Source organism: Arachis ipaensis, chromosome B9 (assembly GCF_059453495.1).
Source record: "Arachis ipaensis isolate K30076 ecotype BB chromosome B9, ASM5945349v1, whole genome shotgun sequence".
NCBI lineage: Eukaryota > Viridiplantae > Streptophyta > Magnoliopsida > Fabales > Fabaceae > Arachis > Arachis ipaensis.
In genome coordinates, this window is record NC_142444.1 from 32,416,233 (window position 1) to 32,435,667 (window position 19,435).

The 19,435-nt window shown below is 34.9% G+C and overlaps 2 protein-coding genes across 4 annotated transcripts; one reads left to right on the plus strand and one right to left on the minus strand.

Moving 5' to 3' along the window:
- Positions 1-156: 156 nt before the first annotated feature.
- Positions 157-2,451, minus strand: LOC148544216 (uncharacterized). The gene is made up of 3 exons (XM_088498896.1): positions 1,863-2,451; positions 449-606; positions 157-333 (listed from the first exon to the last, which is right to left on the minus strand). Exons 1-3 carry the CDS (start codon positions 2,449-2,451, stop codon positions 157-159), a joined length of 924 nt encoding a protein of 307 aa, XP_088355022.1.
- A 983-nt stretch (positions 2,452-3,434) lies between these two features.
- LOC107618175 (protein SEMI-ROLLED LEAF 2) lies at positions 3,435-12,124 on the plus strand. 3 transcript variants are annotated; one of them, XM_016320159.3, is made up of 20 exons: positions 3,435-3,548; positions 4,782-4,920; positions 5,165-5,239; positions 5,359-5,480; positions 5,699-5,813; positions 6,051-6,179; positions 6,315-6,362; positions 7,166-7,368; positions 7,483-7,679; positions 7,850-8,148; positions 8,255-8,401; positions 8,691-9,098; positions 9,191-9,340; positions 9,735-9,819; positions 9,920-10,044; positions 10,548-10,739; positions 10,827-10,961; positions 11,148-11,285; positions 11,464-11,673; positions 11,857-12,124. In XM_016320159.3, the coding sequence occupies exons 2-20, from the start codon at positions 4,786-4,788 to the stop codon at positions 11,974-11,976; spliced, it is 3,033 nt and encodes a 1,010-aa protein (XP_016175645.1). In that variant the 5' UTR covers positions 3,435-3,548; positions 4,782-4,785; the 3' UTR covers positions 11,977-12,124. The 3 variants fall into 3 exon arrangements, with proteins under 3 accessions (XP_016175645.1, XP_016175647.1, XP_016175644.1); XM_016320161.3 differs by lacking the exon at positions 3,435-3,548 and adding an exon at positions 3,901-4,181 and having other exon boundaries at positions 7,862-8,148; XM_016320158.3 differs by lacking the exon at positions 3,435-3,548 and adding an exon at positions 3,920-4,181.
- The last annotated feature ends 7,311 nt before the right edge of the window (positions 12,125-19,435 follow it).

A 19,435-nucleotide genomic window follows, 5' to 3' on the forward strand; every position in this document is an offset into this window, starting at 1 on the left:
ATAGCTCCAGAAGACTCGATGCAATACCCGGATATCAGTTACCAAGTCATCCCCTTGATATGCAGGCATAGTCTCAAAATGTACGACAGCTGATGGCTCCTTATGACACATGGCCTCGAACCATATGGGCAACGCTTCGTACGATGCTTCCCAACCTCAAAATATTTTCTCAACTGACTTTTGCTTAGCCAACCAAGCTTTCCGATAACTGACGGTGTAGTTGAACTTCGACTGTACTTCAGCAATAACTGATTTTACCTTTAACAAGGGGTCAGCCTCAACCAACGGCTTTATGGCTTCTGCAATTGTATTTGAATCCAGCTTCGAATGATCCTGAGAAATGGTTGCTCTGGTACAAGTGTGACTGCCGTTGTATCTCCTAATAACCCAACAGTACTTTCTGCTGATCATGCTAACTCTGATAAGCCAATCACACCATGACCCTTACTGTGTACATTTCGCATAAAAATGTCAACGGCTCCGACTCGTACACACGGTAGTCTACACTTCTTCGGAGGGTATACTCTTTCATCGCCTTAATAACAGCTTCCCTAGAACTGAATTCCATTCCCACGGCGAATTCACCATCTGCGACAAAAGAAACTTCTGCCAGGACAGCAGCCATACCATAAGTATTTAATAAATGATTATGTAATGACCAAAATTAAAAGTAAATCAGTACTGACAACATCAATAATGATATAAATAAGCTTTACATTACGCTATTATCTCAATCTCAATAAAATAAAAACACAAACACATTAATACATACTGTTAATTAATACAAATGATCTAAATAACTAAAAATAAATACTAATCGCCTAAATAACTAAAAATAAATACTATAACAAATACTCATTAATAAACTCTAATTAACTAAATAACTAAATAAATACAAATTAACTAAATCACTAAAAATAAATAGTAATCGCCTAAATAACTAAAAACAAATACTATCACAAATACTAATGAATTAACCCTAATTAACTAAATAACTAAATTAATATAAATTAACTAAATAACTAAAAATAAATACCAAAACCCTAAAGAACTTCATAAATACCATAATAAATACTTATTAATAAATTCTAATGAACTAAATAAATACAAACTAACTAAATAACTAAAAATAAATACCAATCGCCTAAATAATTTCATAAATACTATAATAAATACTTATTAATAAATCCTAATTAACTAAATAAATAACTAAATAACTAAATAAATACAATTTAACTGAATAACTCAAAATAAATACCAACACTCTAAATAACTTCATAAATACCATAATAAATACTTATTAATAAACCCTAATTAACTAAATAACTAAATAAATATAAACTAACTAAATAACTAAAAATAAATACCAATTGCCTAAATAATTTCATAAATACTATAATAAATACTTTAACAAATACTTATTAATAAATCCTAATTAACTAAATAACTAAATAAATACAATTTAATTGAATAACTCAAAATGAATACCAATACCCTAAATAACTTCATAAATACCATAATAAATACTTATTAATAAACCCTAATTAACTAAATAACTAAATAAATACAAACTAACTAAATAACTAAAAATAAATACCAATCGCCCTAAATAATTTCATAAATACTATAATAAATACTTATTAATAAATCCTAATTAACTAAATAACTAAATAAATACAATTTAATTAAATAACTAAAAATAAATACCAATTGCCTAAATAACTTCATAATACTATAATAAATACTTATTAATAAATTCTAATTAACTAAATAAATACTAGTTAATAAATACTAATTATTTCAAAATATTTTTATCTTAAACTTGACTAAATAAACTTTTTTACAAATAATAGATTGAGTACCTGTACTCATATAGCCCGAAAACTCTGGAGCATGCATGGATTCCAAATCCAAAACTCGCATGAAAGATGGCTCCTCAAATGGCACTTCGTTCGCAAGTGCATTTGCCACGTCTGTCACATTCGGAGCCACAGTGTCGTCACCTTGCTCTTCATCTCTGTCTGGACCAACAACTTCGTAATTGCTTTCGAACTCTTCCTCACTGTCACTATTGTAGTCTTTTTGTAAAATATTTCGGTCGGCCTCAGATTGTTCGAATTCAATGTACAACTCGATAAACGAGATTTGAGCACAACTTTCAATATACATTGAAAACATCTCCTGCATGCTCGCCTCATCCGTTATATATTTGGTCTGAAATTGAACGAATCCACCAAATACTGGTACAGGATATCTGTATAAAATACATGATATTTTTCTTGACATATCCGAATCTATCTTCTCACAAATCACGCCTTTAAGCTCTTCAAACGAAATTGTGAAGGGAATAACAATATCTAACGGATCTTCACAAACAAATTTTACTCCTTCAGGCGTCTGCAACAAAATCTGACCAAAATAATACACTTTCAAAAGGACTCTTTCATCCATTTCTTTCACTCACTTAAACAAAAACAGAAACTTCACCATCAACTTTTTTTTTCCAACCCAAGTAAACAAACACCAGACCCAGAGAAAGAAGAAGAGAAGTCGAACAAGATGAAGAAACTTGGATCTGGTCGGCTGTCTACGGTTCGCACACCTTCACAAGTATATATATACACACACAACTCAGACCAACCGAGTTGTTTAACCTAATTCAAAAATACTATATAATAATGAAAACGGACCGTCCGATTTCATTTACTGTAAATTAAAAAAAATAGTCCTCATGCATAACTCGGGCCCAGCGACTAGTAGAACCAAATTCGAAAAACAAATCAACGGAGAAAACGGACCATCCGATTTGATCACGGAGATATCACACGGTCCGATTTTGTTTAAGTGAATTTTGTATCCTCCAAGCAAAACGGACCCTCCGATTTGTATACAAAATTTTAAAAACAAAGAATTCGGAGGGTCCGATTTCTTCACACTAAATCTGAGCAAAAGGCTGTCCTACAAATTGGTGTAGCACCCCCATCTTCCATAACCCGGCACAACACCTTCACCTCTTTCATAACCAAAAAAATCAGCCAAAAAAATCACCCCAGCAATTTCAAGGCGAGTCAAATTGCAGCCAGTGATTTTTGAATTTATTCAGATCGGATCCAACCATTTTTATTTTTAAAATGTAAAAAAAAGTTTAAAATCGTCTCCAATACTTTTTTTTTGTCAAAAAATAAAAAATGATTGGAAATGGAAAATTGAACCCAACAACTTAATTCGTCATATGATTCCGTATTTTGGGGAAAAAAAAAATACAAAAACACCAATATCTATGAAATTCACACATTCTAGTCTATATTAATTTTTTTTTAGCCTAATAATGAATGATACTTGATAATAAACTATATTATCCTCAGTATTTCCGTTAATTTATTTATACAATCAATTGTTGAAATTTATACTTTTCATGCTTGACGCAAGTTAATACACTTGTTATGCACTAAACTTGTGTCAATTTTTCTCTTCATGTATAAAGTAGATTAGAAATAAATCTAGTAACTGAAGAACAATGAACATACGAGAAGCTCCTACACCATGCGGTATTCGCTGTTCTTAAACCTGAACTCCAGAGTTCAAAATTAAAGCTTTTTCTTCGGTCATTACCTTTTTTTTTTTCCTTTCAAATTTTTAAATAAAGCTTGTCTTTTCTGCTCCTACTATATACGGTATATTGACTTCAAAATAAAGGATTTTTGCAGCATCGGTTTCCATAACAATAAGCGTGCAAGTTGGTGACAACGATTGAGGTTGTCTCGAGCTTTGAAAATAACCGATCAAAGTCTGAGTTGTGTCTTGAACGTTCTGAATCCTGACACCAAAGTTTGAAACACTACTCCCATAGCTTTACCTTTTCCTTTCACACCCAAAATAATATCAAATATTTAAATAATAATAATAATAAAGAGTTAGAGAAAGGTAACTGGATTTGGGTTATCTGACACTATCACGTGATCTACCACTCACGACATTGGTTTCGTGCTGTCTTAAAACAAACAGTACCTTTAGCCCACGCGCCATTTTTCTTCTCTCTCTCCCTCTCTCCACTGTTATTATGGCATTATGCTAATGGAGGTTGCTGTTGCTGTTGTTGTTGCTTGCGTTTACTTTGTATGAAGCTCAAGGGCTTCAATTTTTCACTCCCGGATCTTCTTCTTTTTCTTCCTCAAGCTTAGGTAGTGTGAGCTCACTTTTTTTTTAAAACCTCTTTTTCGTTTTTTGGATTGGTTTCTCTAATATCCAAACATTTGGTCTTTTTCCTCTTTAAATTTTGGTTGGTGTTACGATTTACATTTTGTTTTGGGATGTAGTTGATCGATACTTACTTGTCAAGTTTCTACTTTTACCGTTTTATGTAGTTTCTGCTTTTTATATTCTTTTCTGGGTAGCTGGTTTTCCCTCTTTTATTTCTTTTTATATTTTTTTTTATCTTTTGGTGCTTTTCAGTTTGAAACTGAACAATGAACATGACATACTTGTAACTGTTTGTAAATTATGATAACCTCCAGTTTCAATGTGTTAACATTCAACCTTACCCCCCTCCCCATTTTATCTATTTGTTCAGTTGTTTCGAAATCTGTTCATGTTCTTTGGATCATGACATTCTTTCAACCTTCTTCAGTTCTTTGGTTTTGTTAATGTTAAGCCTTTTTTGTGTGTTTTGGTCTTGGTTTTGCTTGTGTTTCTTTTTCCTTTTCAGATTATGGTTGTGTTATAATTTAACTAGGTATGCTCTAAATTTTGTTGAATATTTCTCTGGATTTTGGGAAATGCAGGTAAATGGGAATCATTTCAAGGAAGATCTTTCCAGCATGTGGAAGCATGTGTGTTTGCTGTCCTGCATTGAGGTCGAGATCACGACAACCGGTCAAGCGTTACCGAAAGCTTCTTGCTGATATCTTCCCCAAATCCCCTGTTAGTCTCTTATATATCAAACTCTTTTGCATTGAAAATTTGATTAGTTACCCCATTGATCTCATTTTTTTTAGCTACATTGTTGCTAGTTTTAGGTGATGCCCCTTATTTTACCATTGTGACAAATTTTAGTGGTGACTATTGTGTATACTAAGAAAAAGGACTTAAGATATGAATGATTATGCAGCTATCTATGTGAAAGGAAGATTATCAGACTCTTATTTTCTTTTTAAATACTTAATAGGATGAGTTTCCAAGTGAAAGGAAGATTATCAAATTATGTGAATATGCAGCAAGAAATCCTTTCCGGATTCCAAAGGTATTTATTCTTTGTCTTGCATGTTTATTGGCAATGCTGGTAAAAGAAAATTGGGCATGCTTGGTTTACACAGTCTATTTTCGAAGTTCATGATGATATCCTTTTTCTTCCCCTGATAGATTGCGAAACATCTTGAGGAAAGGTGCTACAAAGAGCTCAGATCTGAGCACATCAAAATCAAACCTGTCAAGATCGTCGCAGAAACTTTCAATAAGTTGATTTCTGTTTGTAAGGTGCAGATGTAAGTTTCCTATCTGATTAATAGTTAGCTTTTGTTTCCACATTCTGTTGACGGTTCGATATCAAACTATTAATCGTCTCTACCACGCAGCGCTCTTTCTGTTGTGATATTGATACCTGCCATATGGTTTTGCACGATTGACGATTCATCTTGATAGTCTATTTTTCTAAAATACAAATTAAAAGTTAGATAATAATGATGTGTCCTTTTTATTGCAGAGCATACTTTGCGGTTAATGTGCTTGATGTGATGTCGGAGCTCTTGGGTTGTTCTAAGGATGAGACCATCCAAACACTTGGTTGCCAAGTCTTAACAACTTTCATATACTCTCAGGTGAAAATGCAATCGAGAAGGCCGAAGCTACTTTCGATGTTTGCTTATGCATAAGTGTAATTTCATTCAATTAGTATTTACTTGGATGTATCTATCAAGAAACAGGAAAAAGTTAATGAATACTACTAGTACATAGTAGTGATAATCTGAAGCAGTTATTTTTTGTAGTTATAGGTTTTGCCTTGGCTATTGCTTTTAGATTATCTCTCCTTATATATTGACACAATGAAAGAACAGGTTGATGCAACTTATACTCATAACATGGAGAAGTTGGTGAGGAAAGTATGCATGCTATCGCGGGAGCATGTCGGAGCACTTGAAAAGCGCTGCTTGAGGGCATCAAGCTTGCAATGCCTTTCCGCGATGGTAAGTAGAGTGTTCGATCCAATTCTGTGTGTGCTATTTTTATGTTGTATTTCAGTGCATGGAGGTTGGTTTATTTCCATTCCTACTATTTTCTTTTAAAGTTTCATGGTATATGCGTGTTGATTTCCTTGGCAGATTTGGTTCATGGCTGAATTTTCACACATATTCGTGGATCTTGATGAGGTAAGTTATTCATCATTGTTGGAAGTGACATTGTAATGAAATACTCCCTTTGTTTCCATATCAATTGAGAAACCCAAAATCAAGGATTTTTACCAAAATATCCTTATGTTTTTTGCATGCCATTATTCTAGTAGTTTTTGAAACCAGAATTTGTCGTGGGATTTTATTCTTCTTATTCATCATTATCAATCTTCAAATTCTCTTTCTAAAGGCTGGGATGCCTTTCAACACACTTGACAAAATAGAAAAATTATATAGATTATGCTAAACAAGCAGGTTTTGCTACCAAGAAACTCAAATAGAAAGGAGAAGAATATTAAGAGTCAACTCATTACTAGGAAGGATTCTATGTTTAGCAAGAGAGAAATTGAGAGAATGAGAGTGAGAGTGATGAGGAAGAACATGAAGAAATCGGAAGATTAAGACTGAGTGAGAGGATACGAGAGTGAGATTCAGAGTTTTTGCGTAACCATTTTGATGACGAGAGTGAGAGTGAGTGGTAACACGCGCTTAGGGTGTTAGTGTTTTTTGTTGGTCAGGGTTTTGAACTATTTTATTGTGTAAATGCTTCATTGTTTATTGTGCTTAACATTACGTAGAGAGCAAAAGTTGAAAATACTTGATCAATTTTATTTTATATTAAAATGTGAGAATGATAGACAACTAACTCAAGAAAGTTTAACAAATATTGTGAACGAGAGGGAGCAAATTTACAGTGAACACCTCCCTTTTGATTTCCATCCATCATTCTGTCATGTTCTTTAATCAATAGCTGGTTTTAAATTGACATTAGCAAAATGCAGATCATTGATGCCGTTTTAGATAACTACAAATGCGGTACACCAATTGAAGATGGTGGAGTGAGGGCAGAGCCTCATCATAATTGGGTGGATGAGGTTGTCCGACGTGAAGGTCGCGGTGGTTCAGTTGTCAGTGATGGCATTCACTCTAGCTGCTCCATCATCCAGCCAGAACCAGAAAAAAAGGATCCTTCTCGATTGACCAGGTATTCCTGATATTCAACAACTTACAAGAATGTTTTGTATCTGTGGTGAATTTGCCTTTAATATTGGCTGCTTCTAAAACTGTATTTTCTTTTTATTTTTAATCATTGTTACAGAGAAGAAAGTGAAACACCAGAAATATGGGCTCAGATATGCATTCAAAGAATGGTTGAGTTAGCAAAGGAAAGATCTACTATGCGCCGTGTAATGGATCGGATGTTTGTTTACTTTGATTCTAGGCAGCATTGGGCTCCTCAGCAAGGGCTAGCAGCAAAAGTCTTATCCAGCATGGCCTATTTCATGGAGAACTCTGGTATTATTATCTCTGACACATTCCGGTTCTATGAATTTCATAAATAAATCATTCTTTATTCAAATATGTAATAAATTTAGGATTTTAAACAGCTATGATCAATGCTATGTTAGGTGCTTCTGTAAATATTTTTATTCTTTTCCCATAATATTGTCTTCCTTCCTGTTCAGCTTTTTCTACAGGGAATCAACAGTTAATTCTAACTTGTGTGGTACATCATTTGGATCACAAAAATGTTATGAATGATCCAAAACTTAAGACATATATTGTTCAAGTTGCCACATCGTTGTCTATGCAAATTAGATCAGGTGCAGGGTTGAAAGAGATCGGTTTTGTTGGTGACCTCTGCAGGCATCTAAGGAAAAGCCTTCAATCCTCCGGCAGCGAATTTGTCGGCGAGCAAGAGTTCAATGTGAATATCTCTCTCCAAAATTCTATTGAGGACTGCTTACTAGAAATCGCCAACGGGGTAGGTTTGTGTTTTCATTCTTCCCCCGCATTATGGTTTTCTAATAACTAAGTTGCTGCAAGCTATTTAGTTACTAAATTACTGCATTCCTTTTCTTCATTTACAGGTCACTGATACCCAACCGCTATTTGACTTGATGGCAATAACCCTGGAAAGTTTACCATCTGGTCCTCTTGCTAGGGCAACAATCGGATCAGTGATAGTCCTTGCTCGTGTGGTCACCCTAGCGTTGTCTCGTTTAAATTCGCAGCAGGTGAGGAGCACGTTTCCATCCAGCATTGTCTAAAGTAAAGGATGAATATTGCAAACAGAAGCTAGAATATTAAGTGATGCAATTAGTAAACTACTTTTTGTGATCTTGACAAGGCACTATGGTGTCGTTTGATCCATGTAGTTAACCTTACCTAATAGGATAAGGCTTGGTGGTGGTTTTTGTTGTTGGTGGTGATGTTTTGTTTTTCATTCTTTTCAGTAATTAAGAGTGAATGATACCCATCATTTCAGAGGATACATCTAACAATTCTTTTTACGCTTCCACCCAGGGATTTCCTGAAGTTCTTCTCGTGCAACTTCTAAAAGTAATGTTGCATCCAGATTTGGAGGCTCGCGTTGGAGCACACGTAATATTTTCTGGGCTTCTTTTCCCAAGTTCCTTCCAAACACATGATGATTCCTCTATCCGGTCTGTATATACGGATCGACACAGTAAAAAGAGTTTTCAGACTGCATCTACATCTGCCTCTATTACGGCTTTACTTGAAAAGCTCCGCAAAGATCAAGATGGCATTAAAACTGAAGGTCATGGAAGTGCCATTCATGATGGTTGCAAGGAAAAAGATATTACTGCTGAAGACTACAAGCCAGGGTATGGCTTAAAGAATTCTCCTAACTTCTGCAAACTCAGCTCCATCATTGATAGGGCAATGGGATCACCGAGTTTGACTGACACTGTAAGTACTTGAATTGATTTTGGTGCCTTTTTAGTCAAGAAAACAATGAAAAACTGTTATTTACCCAGTTTTTGTATTGAACTTTCCTTCAGGAATTAGGTATTATGAAGTTAAATGAGGATCAAATAGGACAGTTGCTTTCTTCCTTTTGGATTCAAGCCAATCTTCCTGATAATTTACCTGCAAATTTTGAGGCTATATCTCACTCATTCATATCAACACTACTTGTTTTACGTGCAAAGGTAGGTTTGTATGTCTCATGCTGCCTGCTATTTCAATTTAATTCATTTTGAATTGATAGAACTGAATCTTCAAAATAGCATGACACCACAGTTCACTGAAATAAATGAAATTTTCCCTAAAATTCTACAGTAGGCTTAGCTATGAAGCGAAAATGTAACTTCGCTGATCTCATCAATTACACTTAAGAATTATTTTTTGTTTGACTTTGGTCTGGTTGCATTTGACTTAGTTACAGTCATATTGACTAGCATGCTTACCAAATATATGATTTCATACTTTGTAAGCTTTGATCCTTCAATTTGTTATGAATCTGGATCAACAATTTTGAGTGCATGATATATACCTTCATGATTTCTATTTTTTGCCTTAGTCTTTTAAAATTTATTGTTGCAGAACCTGAAAGACAAAGACAACCTGTTGATCCGCTTCTTCCAGCTTCCTCTGTCTCTCTGGACTATGTTGCTGGACTCCAGTAATGGTGTGACCTATTGAGTGTTTATGATGCATATCCGATTTCAATGGAACTGGATCTTTGACTTCAAGGAAAAATTTAAACTTATGTACTTATGTTGTGGCAGGAATGTTGCCGCCATCACATCAGAGGTCCGTTTTTGTATTATCTACTGGCATGTTGATGTCTGCCTGTAAAGTGTACCAGATTCATGATCTGAATGATGTGTTCACATCGTTAGCAATGTCTGAAGTGAGTGGCTGATCTCATTTTGATACTTTGCTAGTGTTCTCTTAATAGTTTTGTTTGGCTCGTCTTGTAGTTATCCTGGACCATGTAAAATATTTTGGCTCGACCTGTTTCTGCACTTGTCTCCATTTCTAAACAGGCGTGTGTCCGGATGTCTCTTATACCTATCTTGAAATAGTCTTCAAACACAGTCATACACATTGTTTGGTAGCTATCTCAAGATAGAATTAGAGAAAACTGAGCCACAAACTTGTTTGGGAGAGGAAATAGATACAGTTACCGCAATGGACAATGTTACTGTCCTGGAACAAAATTTACTCAATTTGTTGTAAGCCTAAAAAGTGGGACAAAGTACAGAGACAACTTTTTTGTCTTGTTTGTATTTTTTGTCTTGGACACTTACCAAACACAAGTGCACAACCTAATTGATATTGGCCATAAAACACCGAACTTTATGCATGTTATCTCAAGAATGTCTTAATAACTTCCTGCTTCTATATAATCAGGTTGATCCATTTTTGGGTATCAATGATGATCATCAAGTATATGTTAAGGTCCATGTGGATTTGAGAGAATATGGTACTGCTGCAGATAATCAGGTGGCCATGTCAGTATTATCTGATCTACGGAGCAGAATATGCAAATGTGATGAGATCATAAAGAATCACTTGGCTCAAAATTTAGCTAATATCACAGAGGTACTCTTATTTTATCCTGAAACACTATTTGTCCATGAATCATAACCCTTTGTATTTACTTTATCTCTCTGGTTTCTGTTTTTCAAGCTGCATAGAGATAACCTGACAACGCTACTCTCGGAGACATTTAAGCCGGATGAGGAATTTGTTTATGGTCCTCAGTCAATTCTTGATCATAATAAGATGAATTTTCATCCCCAGGATTCACTGTCGTTTGATGGGGTACGTATTCTCATCTCTGTTTGCATCAAGTTCACTAGAATTTGGAGAATCTAGAGATAGTGGATATTGTTATTCTGATTATGATCAGTATTTGAGAATATTTAGTGGGATGCACAGGGGTATTAGGGTCTTTACACTACTGAGTCAGTTATGAATCTGTTGGTGATAGTTGTCCTTTCTTGGTAGGATTTTCCTTCTGGCTCAGGAGTTGAGGATGACACAATAAGCGAAGCATCTGTCTCAGACCTTTCTCGATTTGTTCCGAAGATGCCTCCATCCCCTTCTGTGCCTCATGTTATAAGCATTGGACAGCTTATGGAATCGGTACTCTCTCTCATGTTTGTGTATTTATCATGAAAGAAGCTCCTTCTACACGTAAACTCGCTTAGTTTTGCATTTATTTATAAGTGGACTTAGTTTTCTTAATGATGCATTTGTTTCGATGTGACTCACCAATGTTCCTATAAAAGCTCAATAAATAAGCACATCCACTGCTTTTCAGGCACTAGAGGTAGCTGGTCAAGTGGCAGGGTCGACCGTCTCGACCTCACCCCTTCCATACAACGCCATGGCCAGCCAGTGCGAGAAGCTCGGGACATATGCAAGGAAGAAGCTTTCGAATTGGCTGACTTTTGAGAATCATCATTACAGTCCAGCTGCTGATAAATATCTTCCTCCAATATGTGATAACTGGAAATCAGCACTTGAAAAGGTTTGTTCTGTATCTAATTCTAATGTGTTCTACTGTCAATTTAATAAAATCACTGCAGATATGAAATAATTACCTTTTGCATATAATCATGGAGTTTCGAAATGTTGTTGTACTTATAAACTATTTTTTAACCTAAAGTTTAAGTTTGTATTATAATTTGTTAAAAGTGTATATTGGGTGCAGGAAGTGAAGAGCGGAGAGAATAGGCAAGTAGCGGCAGCATCGCCGAGGGAGCCATGGCTGGCAATGAAGCTGCCTCCTGCTAGTCCCTTTGACAATTTCCTCAAGGCCGCTGGCTGTTAACATATTATGTTAAATCTTGTTTCTTTCTCATTAAGTGTGTTAACATTTTGTATAGGGCACTAACTAACACGCTAAACTTGAATTGAATTGAAGGGTGAATGCTCCTTGTAAGGGTTACTCAATTATCAATTCTAACTGCATTATTGTCTATGGAATGGTACTGTTTAGGTGGGGAAAGAGTGTTTTATATGTCACTCTTTCTTATTTTTATCTAAGACACGTCCTGTTATGAAGTCAACTGGATAGGGTTTCTTCTATTATTTTTTTTTTTTTTTTTTGGTTTCCCACGGTATCCCCCAACCCGGCAGGTCAAGGACTAATCCGTCGCGGTACTGAGCTCCATTTAAGGGTTTGCCGCTGGCCAATGGGTTGCTGCATGCACAAGGCGGGATTCGAACCCCCGACACTTGCTTAAGCGGACTAGTGAGCTAACCACTAGACCAACCCAACTTGGTTGGTTTCTTCTATTATTAATTACAATTAGTAGCACTATATCATGGCACATGTACGGATCCATAAGACCATATCTGCTATCAAGGATTGTGTCATTTAAACAGCTGTTTTTAATTATGGTGATGATTGTTAGAGTAGGGTTACCACTCTTACCGTCATATTTAATGGGCAAGGCGGTGGTTGTTTAAATGACAATGATTTTTGTTGTTTAAATAACATTTTTCTAAGCTGAACAAAACAATTGCATACTCCGAAGAGAAAAAAAGGCATCATTAATTTTTTCCCCTTTTCTAATAAATACCATTGAGTTAGCAGAAATCAATACATAATATAATCAAGTGTTTAGACTTGCATTGATTTATTTAAGTAAACAAGGTTGGCAAAACAGTTACTGATAAATGTGAAATTGAGTGTAATTTGAATATTAATAAACAATTCTTAATTAATAAGAAAGAATAGTGTATTGCCAATGAGTAATAGTTCAAATAGCATAATCTCTCCATATTCATATAAGAGGTTGCGGGTTTGAGTCTTCATATCTTTAATAAAAAAAAAAAAAAAGAAAGAATAGTGTATTAATTCAGTAATTCAATGAATTAAGGATATAATTGATAAATTAATAATAAATTTTGGATGGGGAGCAAAGACTGAGTCCAAGAACAAGACTAAGACATGTAAAAATTTATGGGCTGGGTCTACACTTGTGTTATGTAATACAGGTACTAGCTGAGTGAGGGTGGCGGTAAGACTTGAAACTTGAAAGTGATTGAGTGAACGTGTGTGAGACTCTGTTTGAGAGGGAGAAAGGGAAAGAGAGAAAAAGAGAGAGTATAGAAAAATCAGGGGTTTTCAAATTATATATGCGTGATATTTTAGTAATTGCATATTAATGAGGGAATGGATCTTTTTAATTGTTAAAAAAAATTGAGAGAGTAAAGTGTGATTTTTAACCTTCTATTATTCTCTTTCATATTTATTTTTGGTCTCACTTATAAAACTAATGGTGAGAGATCACACTTTACTCCTTCAATTATTAGGAAAAATGGAGAGGATCCATTCCCATTAATGGGTATTAGATACTCACGGAATGAAATTTAAATTTCTCAAAATAGTCGTGTCGTCGAAAAAAGTTACCATTTCTACTAGCTATTTTTTTCCCCACATTCTGAAAGGTGTTTAATGAGTTTTTCATATAGATAAAGTATTATAGATAAGAGTTGTTTATATATAATTTTGGTTAAAAGTTTTTAAGAAAGTAAAATGAGATCTTTATTTGTAGAAAGGATGGAAAGGAAAAAAAAAAGTAGAATGACGAGAAAACATTAACCCTAATTAAGCACCATGTCATACAAAGAGAATATACTAATGAGCAAAATGAAGAACATATAAATTAAAATAAGGGTATTTGCTATTGTAACAATTGGAAAAGAGAAAGTAGAGGGCCAACTATGTTATAAGCTAACTAAGCCAATTTTTTTTTTTTATAATTTTAATTTTTTTTCTTTTAAAATTCATACACAAATTACCCTAATTTCAATTTTATTCCTACTCACCATACAAAACTACAAACTCTAATTTCTCTCTCCCAATAATCAATATTACATTTTTTTTTTCAATGTCCTACACTACCGCGGTTTCATCGTGGCGTCTCCACCGCCCTGCCGCAACATCGACAAGAGTTCGCGCGACTCCGTTGCTGTTGCATACCGTCGCAACCTCCACTCATGCTGCACGCCTCGCGACGCAAGTCAACACACTACAGCGCCGTCGCTTCATCGTCGCATTGCCGCTTCGTCGGCCCCTCCTCCGTCACAAAACCAGTAGCCGCCACCCCCACCGCCGCTCACGAACGTACGCTCGTACCCTTGCCCTCGCGTCGCCGTCGTTGCGTCCTCCACCACCATTGGTTTTTTGTGATTTAGATTTTTTTTCGATGTGATTTGAATGTTTTTCAAGTAATTTGGATGTTTTTCGGTATAATTTGGATGTTATTTTAGTATATTGTGGATATTTTCTTCATGTAAAGTGGATTTTTTTTTTATATAATTTGGATGTATTTTTGACATAATTTAGACTTTTTGGTATATTGTGAATATTTTTCGGCCTTTAGTAAGAAATTTATTGGAGTTTAGGATGTGAATATTTTTTTTACAAAAAAATATATAATTACAAAAAAAAACATCTACAGTATTGAGAATAAATTTAATATGATTTAATTTTTTTTTGATATAATTTGAATTTTTTTATGTAATTTAGATTTTTTTAATATAATTTAATTTTTTTTAATATATTGTGAATGTTTTTTTTCCATGAATCTTAAAATACCGTTCAAATAAGAGTTGATTGAAATTAGCTACATTTCTTATTAGTTACTTAACAAAATTGATTATAAAAGAGGCACCATTTTTATTTTATTTTAATTTTTATCCCAATTCATCTTCTCCATAACTCTTCTTGTTTCATCTAATGTTTGACTTGCATTTTTTTTCTTGTCCCACACCCATCCAAATTTTTTTCTCTGGCTGGCCATAATTAAAGTTTACTTAAAGTTCTGACATCGTGTAGCATGAATGAATTAATAATCTTGTTTCAGTTTATAAAATACTCTCATTAGTCATTTCTCTTTCTCAGTATTTTATCTAAGATTTTAAAAACCCAATCCAATATCGAATCAATAAAGTTAGAGGTTTAATAGTTTAAAAGTCTAAATTCAAAACTCAACGAGAGTTGATCCAAATTTGATATAATAAAATAATATTTTATATATTAATTATATATATAATTTTAAAATTTTTTTTTATAATTTTAAATTGATTAATTGTTAAAAATTAGGCTGGTTCAACTAATTTACTGATTTGTTGATCGTTTTTTTTTTTTAACGGATTCATTGAAAACTAATTTTTATTATGAAGCGATCGTATTTGTATTAATTTTTGGTTAACCCAATCGAGCTGGTTAGTTTAATATAATTCAAAGAAGCATTGCTATTTGAACAATGGCAAATATTATTAACAACTACGATCTTTTTAAGAAAAAGGACCTTTATTAGTGGTGGAGCCTGGAGGCCACCTATGACCCTATGAGGCGTACATAAGGGATGCCAACCCTAGACCTAATAATTGACCACAATTTATAAAGTACAAATATCTCCATTATTAGGGGGTTTACTGTTCATGATCCGGGATTACTTTCATGTTTATCATAATTCCAACTCCAAGCTTCCTACTATGTCTTTTGTGGGCTGCCACGCACGTGCCAATTAAGTGTATGATTAGTTATTGGGGGTTACATTCTACAAGTGATTAATGAAAATGACACCATAATAATATATTACTAAAATCCGTCCTTTGTTAGACTATTATGAATTTTCATAATACTCCAATATTCAAATTATTGACTTAAATATTCATATAGTTGTTGCATGATTTATGTTTAAAGAATTTAAAATATAGTAATAATCCTTAAAATTTTGGGCATCCAAAATATAATTTGGTCAAATTTCACCATTTTTTTGTTTAAAATAATTTTACCTTGAGATAAGTTCAATTCGATTTTTAAGTTTTAAACAGGTACAATTTGATCGAATTTTTTATTTATAAATTAAAAAATATTTTATTTATGAAAATAAATAATTTGTAAAATAATTACAAAAATATATAGTATGTCTTATCTCGTTTATAGTGTAAACGAGATAAATTTATACGTATTTCGTTTACACTTTAAACGAGATAAGACAAACCGAATAACACGTGAGATACATGTAAACTTATCTCGTTTACACCCTAAATAAGATACGTGAAAAATTATAATGTTTACAGTGTAAACGAGATACCGTAAGACAAATTTTCAACATTTATAAAGGGATGTGTAACCCTTGATATTCTCCACATACATTTCATATCTTCTTCCCCTTTGATAAATTGTCTGTGTGCATCCTAATTGTCGTATAAGAAACAGTGACAATGGGGTGATATTTGAATGTGATAATCCGATATTGTTGCGCACTCGGCAAGTAAGTTTATTGTTCGAGTTGAAGAGTCTAATATTGAGTAATCTTGGTGGTTTAGGGAGAAAGGAGATTGAAAGGGTGGGTATGGGTTGCTAGCACCGTTGGAAAACGGAGTTTTTCGGTTTCGTCTGTTTCGACTCCATGGCAACGAGCATGTACGCCTCATGTTTGACATCCATGAGAGAATCATGGCGGAATAAGTGATGGAGCTTTTCGTGGAGATTGGTGATGTTGGTAGCGGTGGATCCATCCACTCAACTTTTGTGCAGGATGACCCACCTCTCGCACCACCACCGATTTATGTTGCTAGTCCAGTGAAAAACATGGACGTAGATGATGAAAACTCCGACAAGGAGTATGTTGTGGATAGCAACGATAGTGATTTTTCTAAAGATGATGAGGAGGAGGAGTTTGTACCAGAGACGCCGGCCGAGGCAGCGGTGCGCTATATTTTGCCTCCCCCACCCGATTCCGTCACTATCAAATGTACCAAGTCACTATTATGCATTGGATCTGGACACGATGCATGTGAAAGCTCTGTTTTCCAACACCGGAGAAGACGATTACAACCTAGATGGTGGGGTGGAGTTTTGGGTTGGCCACAAATTCAAAAGCAGAAATGCAGTAATGTAAGGTGTGAAAAACTACAACATTCGCAGAAGTGTTGAGTACCGAGTGGTCGAATCGGAACGATTAAAGTACCATGTGCATTGCCTTCAAGCTGCAGCTGGATGTCCCTGGAGTCTCGGTGCCGTACCATTTGTGGAAATTACGGAAGCACCCCTCTACTGGATCTCTGTACAAACGTAGCCCGAGGTGGTAGGCAACGTCCTGCAGGGGGATGATGCACTCACCCATGGCAGGTGGAACGTGTGGGTCTCCAGATGCCAGCGCTCCACGAATGTCGTGATCAGGGAGTTGTCAAAGACGAAGTCCTTGAGAGGCACCATATTGCTGAAGCCATCCTCCCTCAAATATGGGACGATGACGTCCGATGGTGGAAGTGTGTGACTCATTTACCGAGAAAAAAGTAGGCCAGGCCTCTAACAAAAAATAAATGATCCAATTAAAAAAATAAACTTCCAATGAGCATTGACATAATAAATTGATTTAACTATTATATAGATTTATTTAACAGAAATTTACAAATATATACTAACTGAATTTATTTAAATAAAACTTTTTACGTTAATAATTACTAAGTTAATTAATAAACATCTCCACAATACGTTAATTAAAATAAAAAAATTTTCTAAAGTAATTAATAAAAAAATTTTAACCGTTCTAGATACTTCTTCTCAGACTGTCCTTCTATTGACTGTCGCAAATACCAACAGAAGGGTCACATTAGCTATAATTGTCCACAACTGTTCTGCCACTATTGCAAGCTCTCAGGACATTTGATTACTACCTGTCCTACTCACCCGCCACGTCCTGATCAACTCAAGTATCATTCTCGTCCCAACTTCTCCAAAATTGTGCATGTTTCTACTGTTGCTGCTAATACTGAATCTACCACCTCTGCTCCTCTCAACTCGTCTCCTGTCTCTCTATCTGATATTGCCTCTCTTCTTCAGCATCTTTTCTCCTCTTCTGGTAATACTCCTACTACTTTTTCGACTCTTCCAGGTAATTCTAAATGGTATTTCGATTATGGTTATTTTAATCAAATGTCTCCTTTGCGTCATCTTTTCTCGTCTTTGTCTCCCACTACAAATGCACCTCCTGTTAATACTGCTGATGTTTCCCTCTTGCACGCGACACACAAGGGTTCTATTTCTCAGTCAACTCTTACTCTCCGTAATACTTATTATATTCCAAAATTGAACTTTAATCTTCTTTTTGTTGGTCAACTTGTTGATCTCAATTTTGATGTCAATTTTTCAAATTCTAGTTGTCGTATATAGGTCGTCGGATGGGACAAATCATCGGGACTAGATGTAAGGTTGGAAGGTTGTTTGAACTTGAGAATCTTCATATTCCTCTTGAGACAAATCTCTGTGCTGCTTCTTCTCTATCTACCCTTCACTTGTGGCATCACCGTCTTGCCCACAGCTCCTTAGAAAAATTGTGTCCTCTTGTGTCTCAGGGTATTTTGGGTCAGGTTAATAATGAGTCTTTTTTTTATTGTATTTCTTGTCAAATTGCCAAATAACCTATTTTATCTTTTCCAATAATTCATCTCTTGCTCTCCTTTTGATCTTATCCACTCGATGTTTAGGGCCCCGCTCCCACCACTTCTATGGGAATGGCTTGGTATTTTGTCATTTTCATTGATAATTATTCCCGTTTTACTTGGGTTTATTTGATGACTAATCGCCATGAGCTACCTTCGATTTATATTAATTTTGCCACTATGATCAAAACTCAGTTTTCCAAGGTCATTAAAGTTTTTCGACGCAATAATGCTATAGAATATCGTGACTTCAAACTTTTAAATTTTCTTGCAGAATATGGTACTTTGTCTGAGTTTTTTTTCCCGGTACGTCTTAACAAAATGGCCGAGCTGAACGCAAATACTGTCACATTCTTGGCTCTGTTCGTGCATTGCTTATTTCCTTTTCGTGTCCTGAGCGTACTTGGGGTGAAGCTGTTCTTACTGATGTTCATGTTATCAATAGACTTCCTTCTTCTATCCTTGGTAACATTACTCCTTTTGAGCGTCTTTATCATGCTTCTCTAGATTACAGTTCTCTTCGAGTTTTTGGTTGTGTTTGCTTTGTTCTTCTTCAGCCTCATGAACATAGTAAACTTGAACCTCGGGCTCGCATGTGTTGTTTCCTTGGTTATGGCACTGAACACAAGGGTTATCATTGTTGGGATCCTCTCTCTAAATGTATTTGTATATCTCGTCATGTTATATTCTCGGAGCATCACATGTTTTCTAGGTTCTCCTCATTTGAGTCCATTCCTCCTACTCAGTCACCATTTTTCACTAACCCCAATGTTGATCTTTTTCCTAGTGATGGTTCTACAGGTTCTATCTCAAGTCAACCT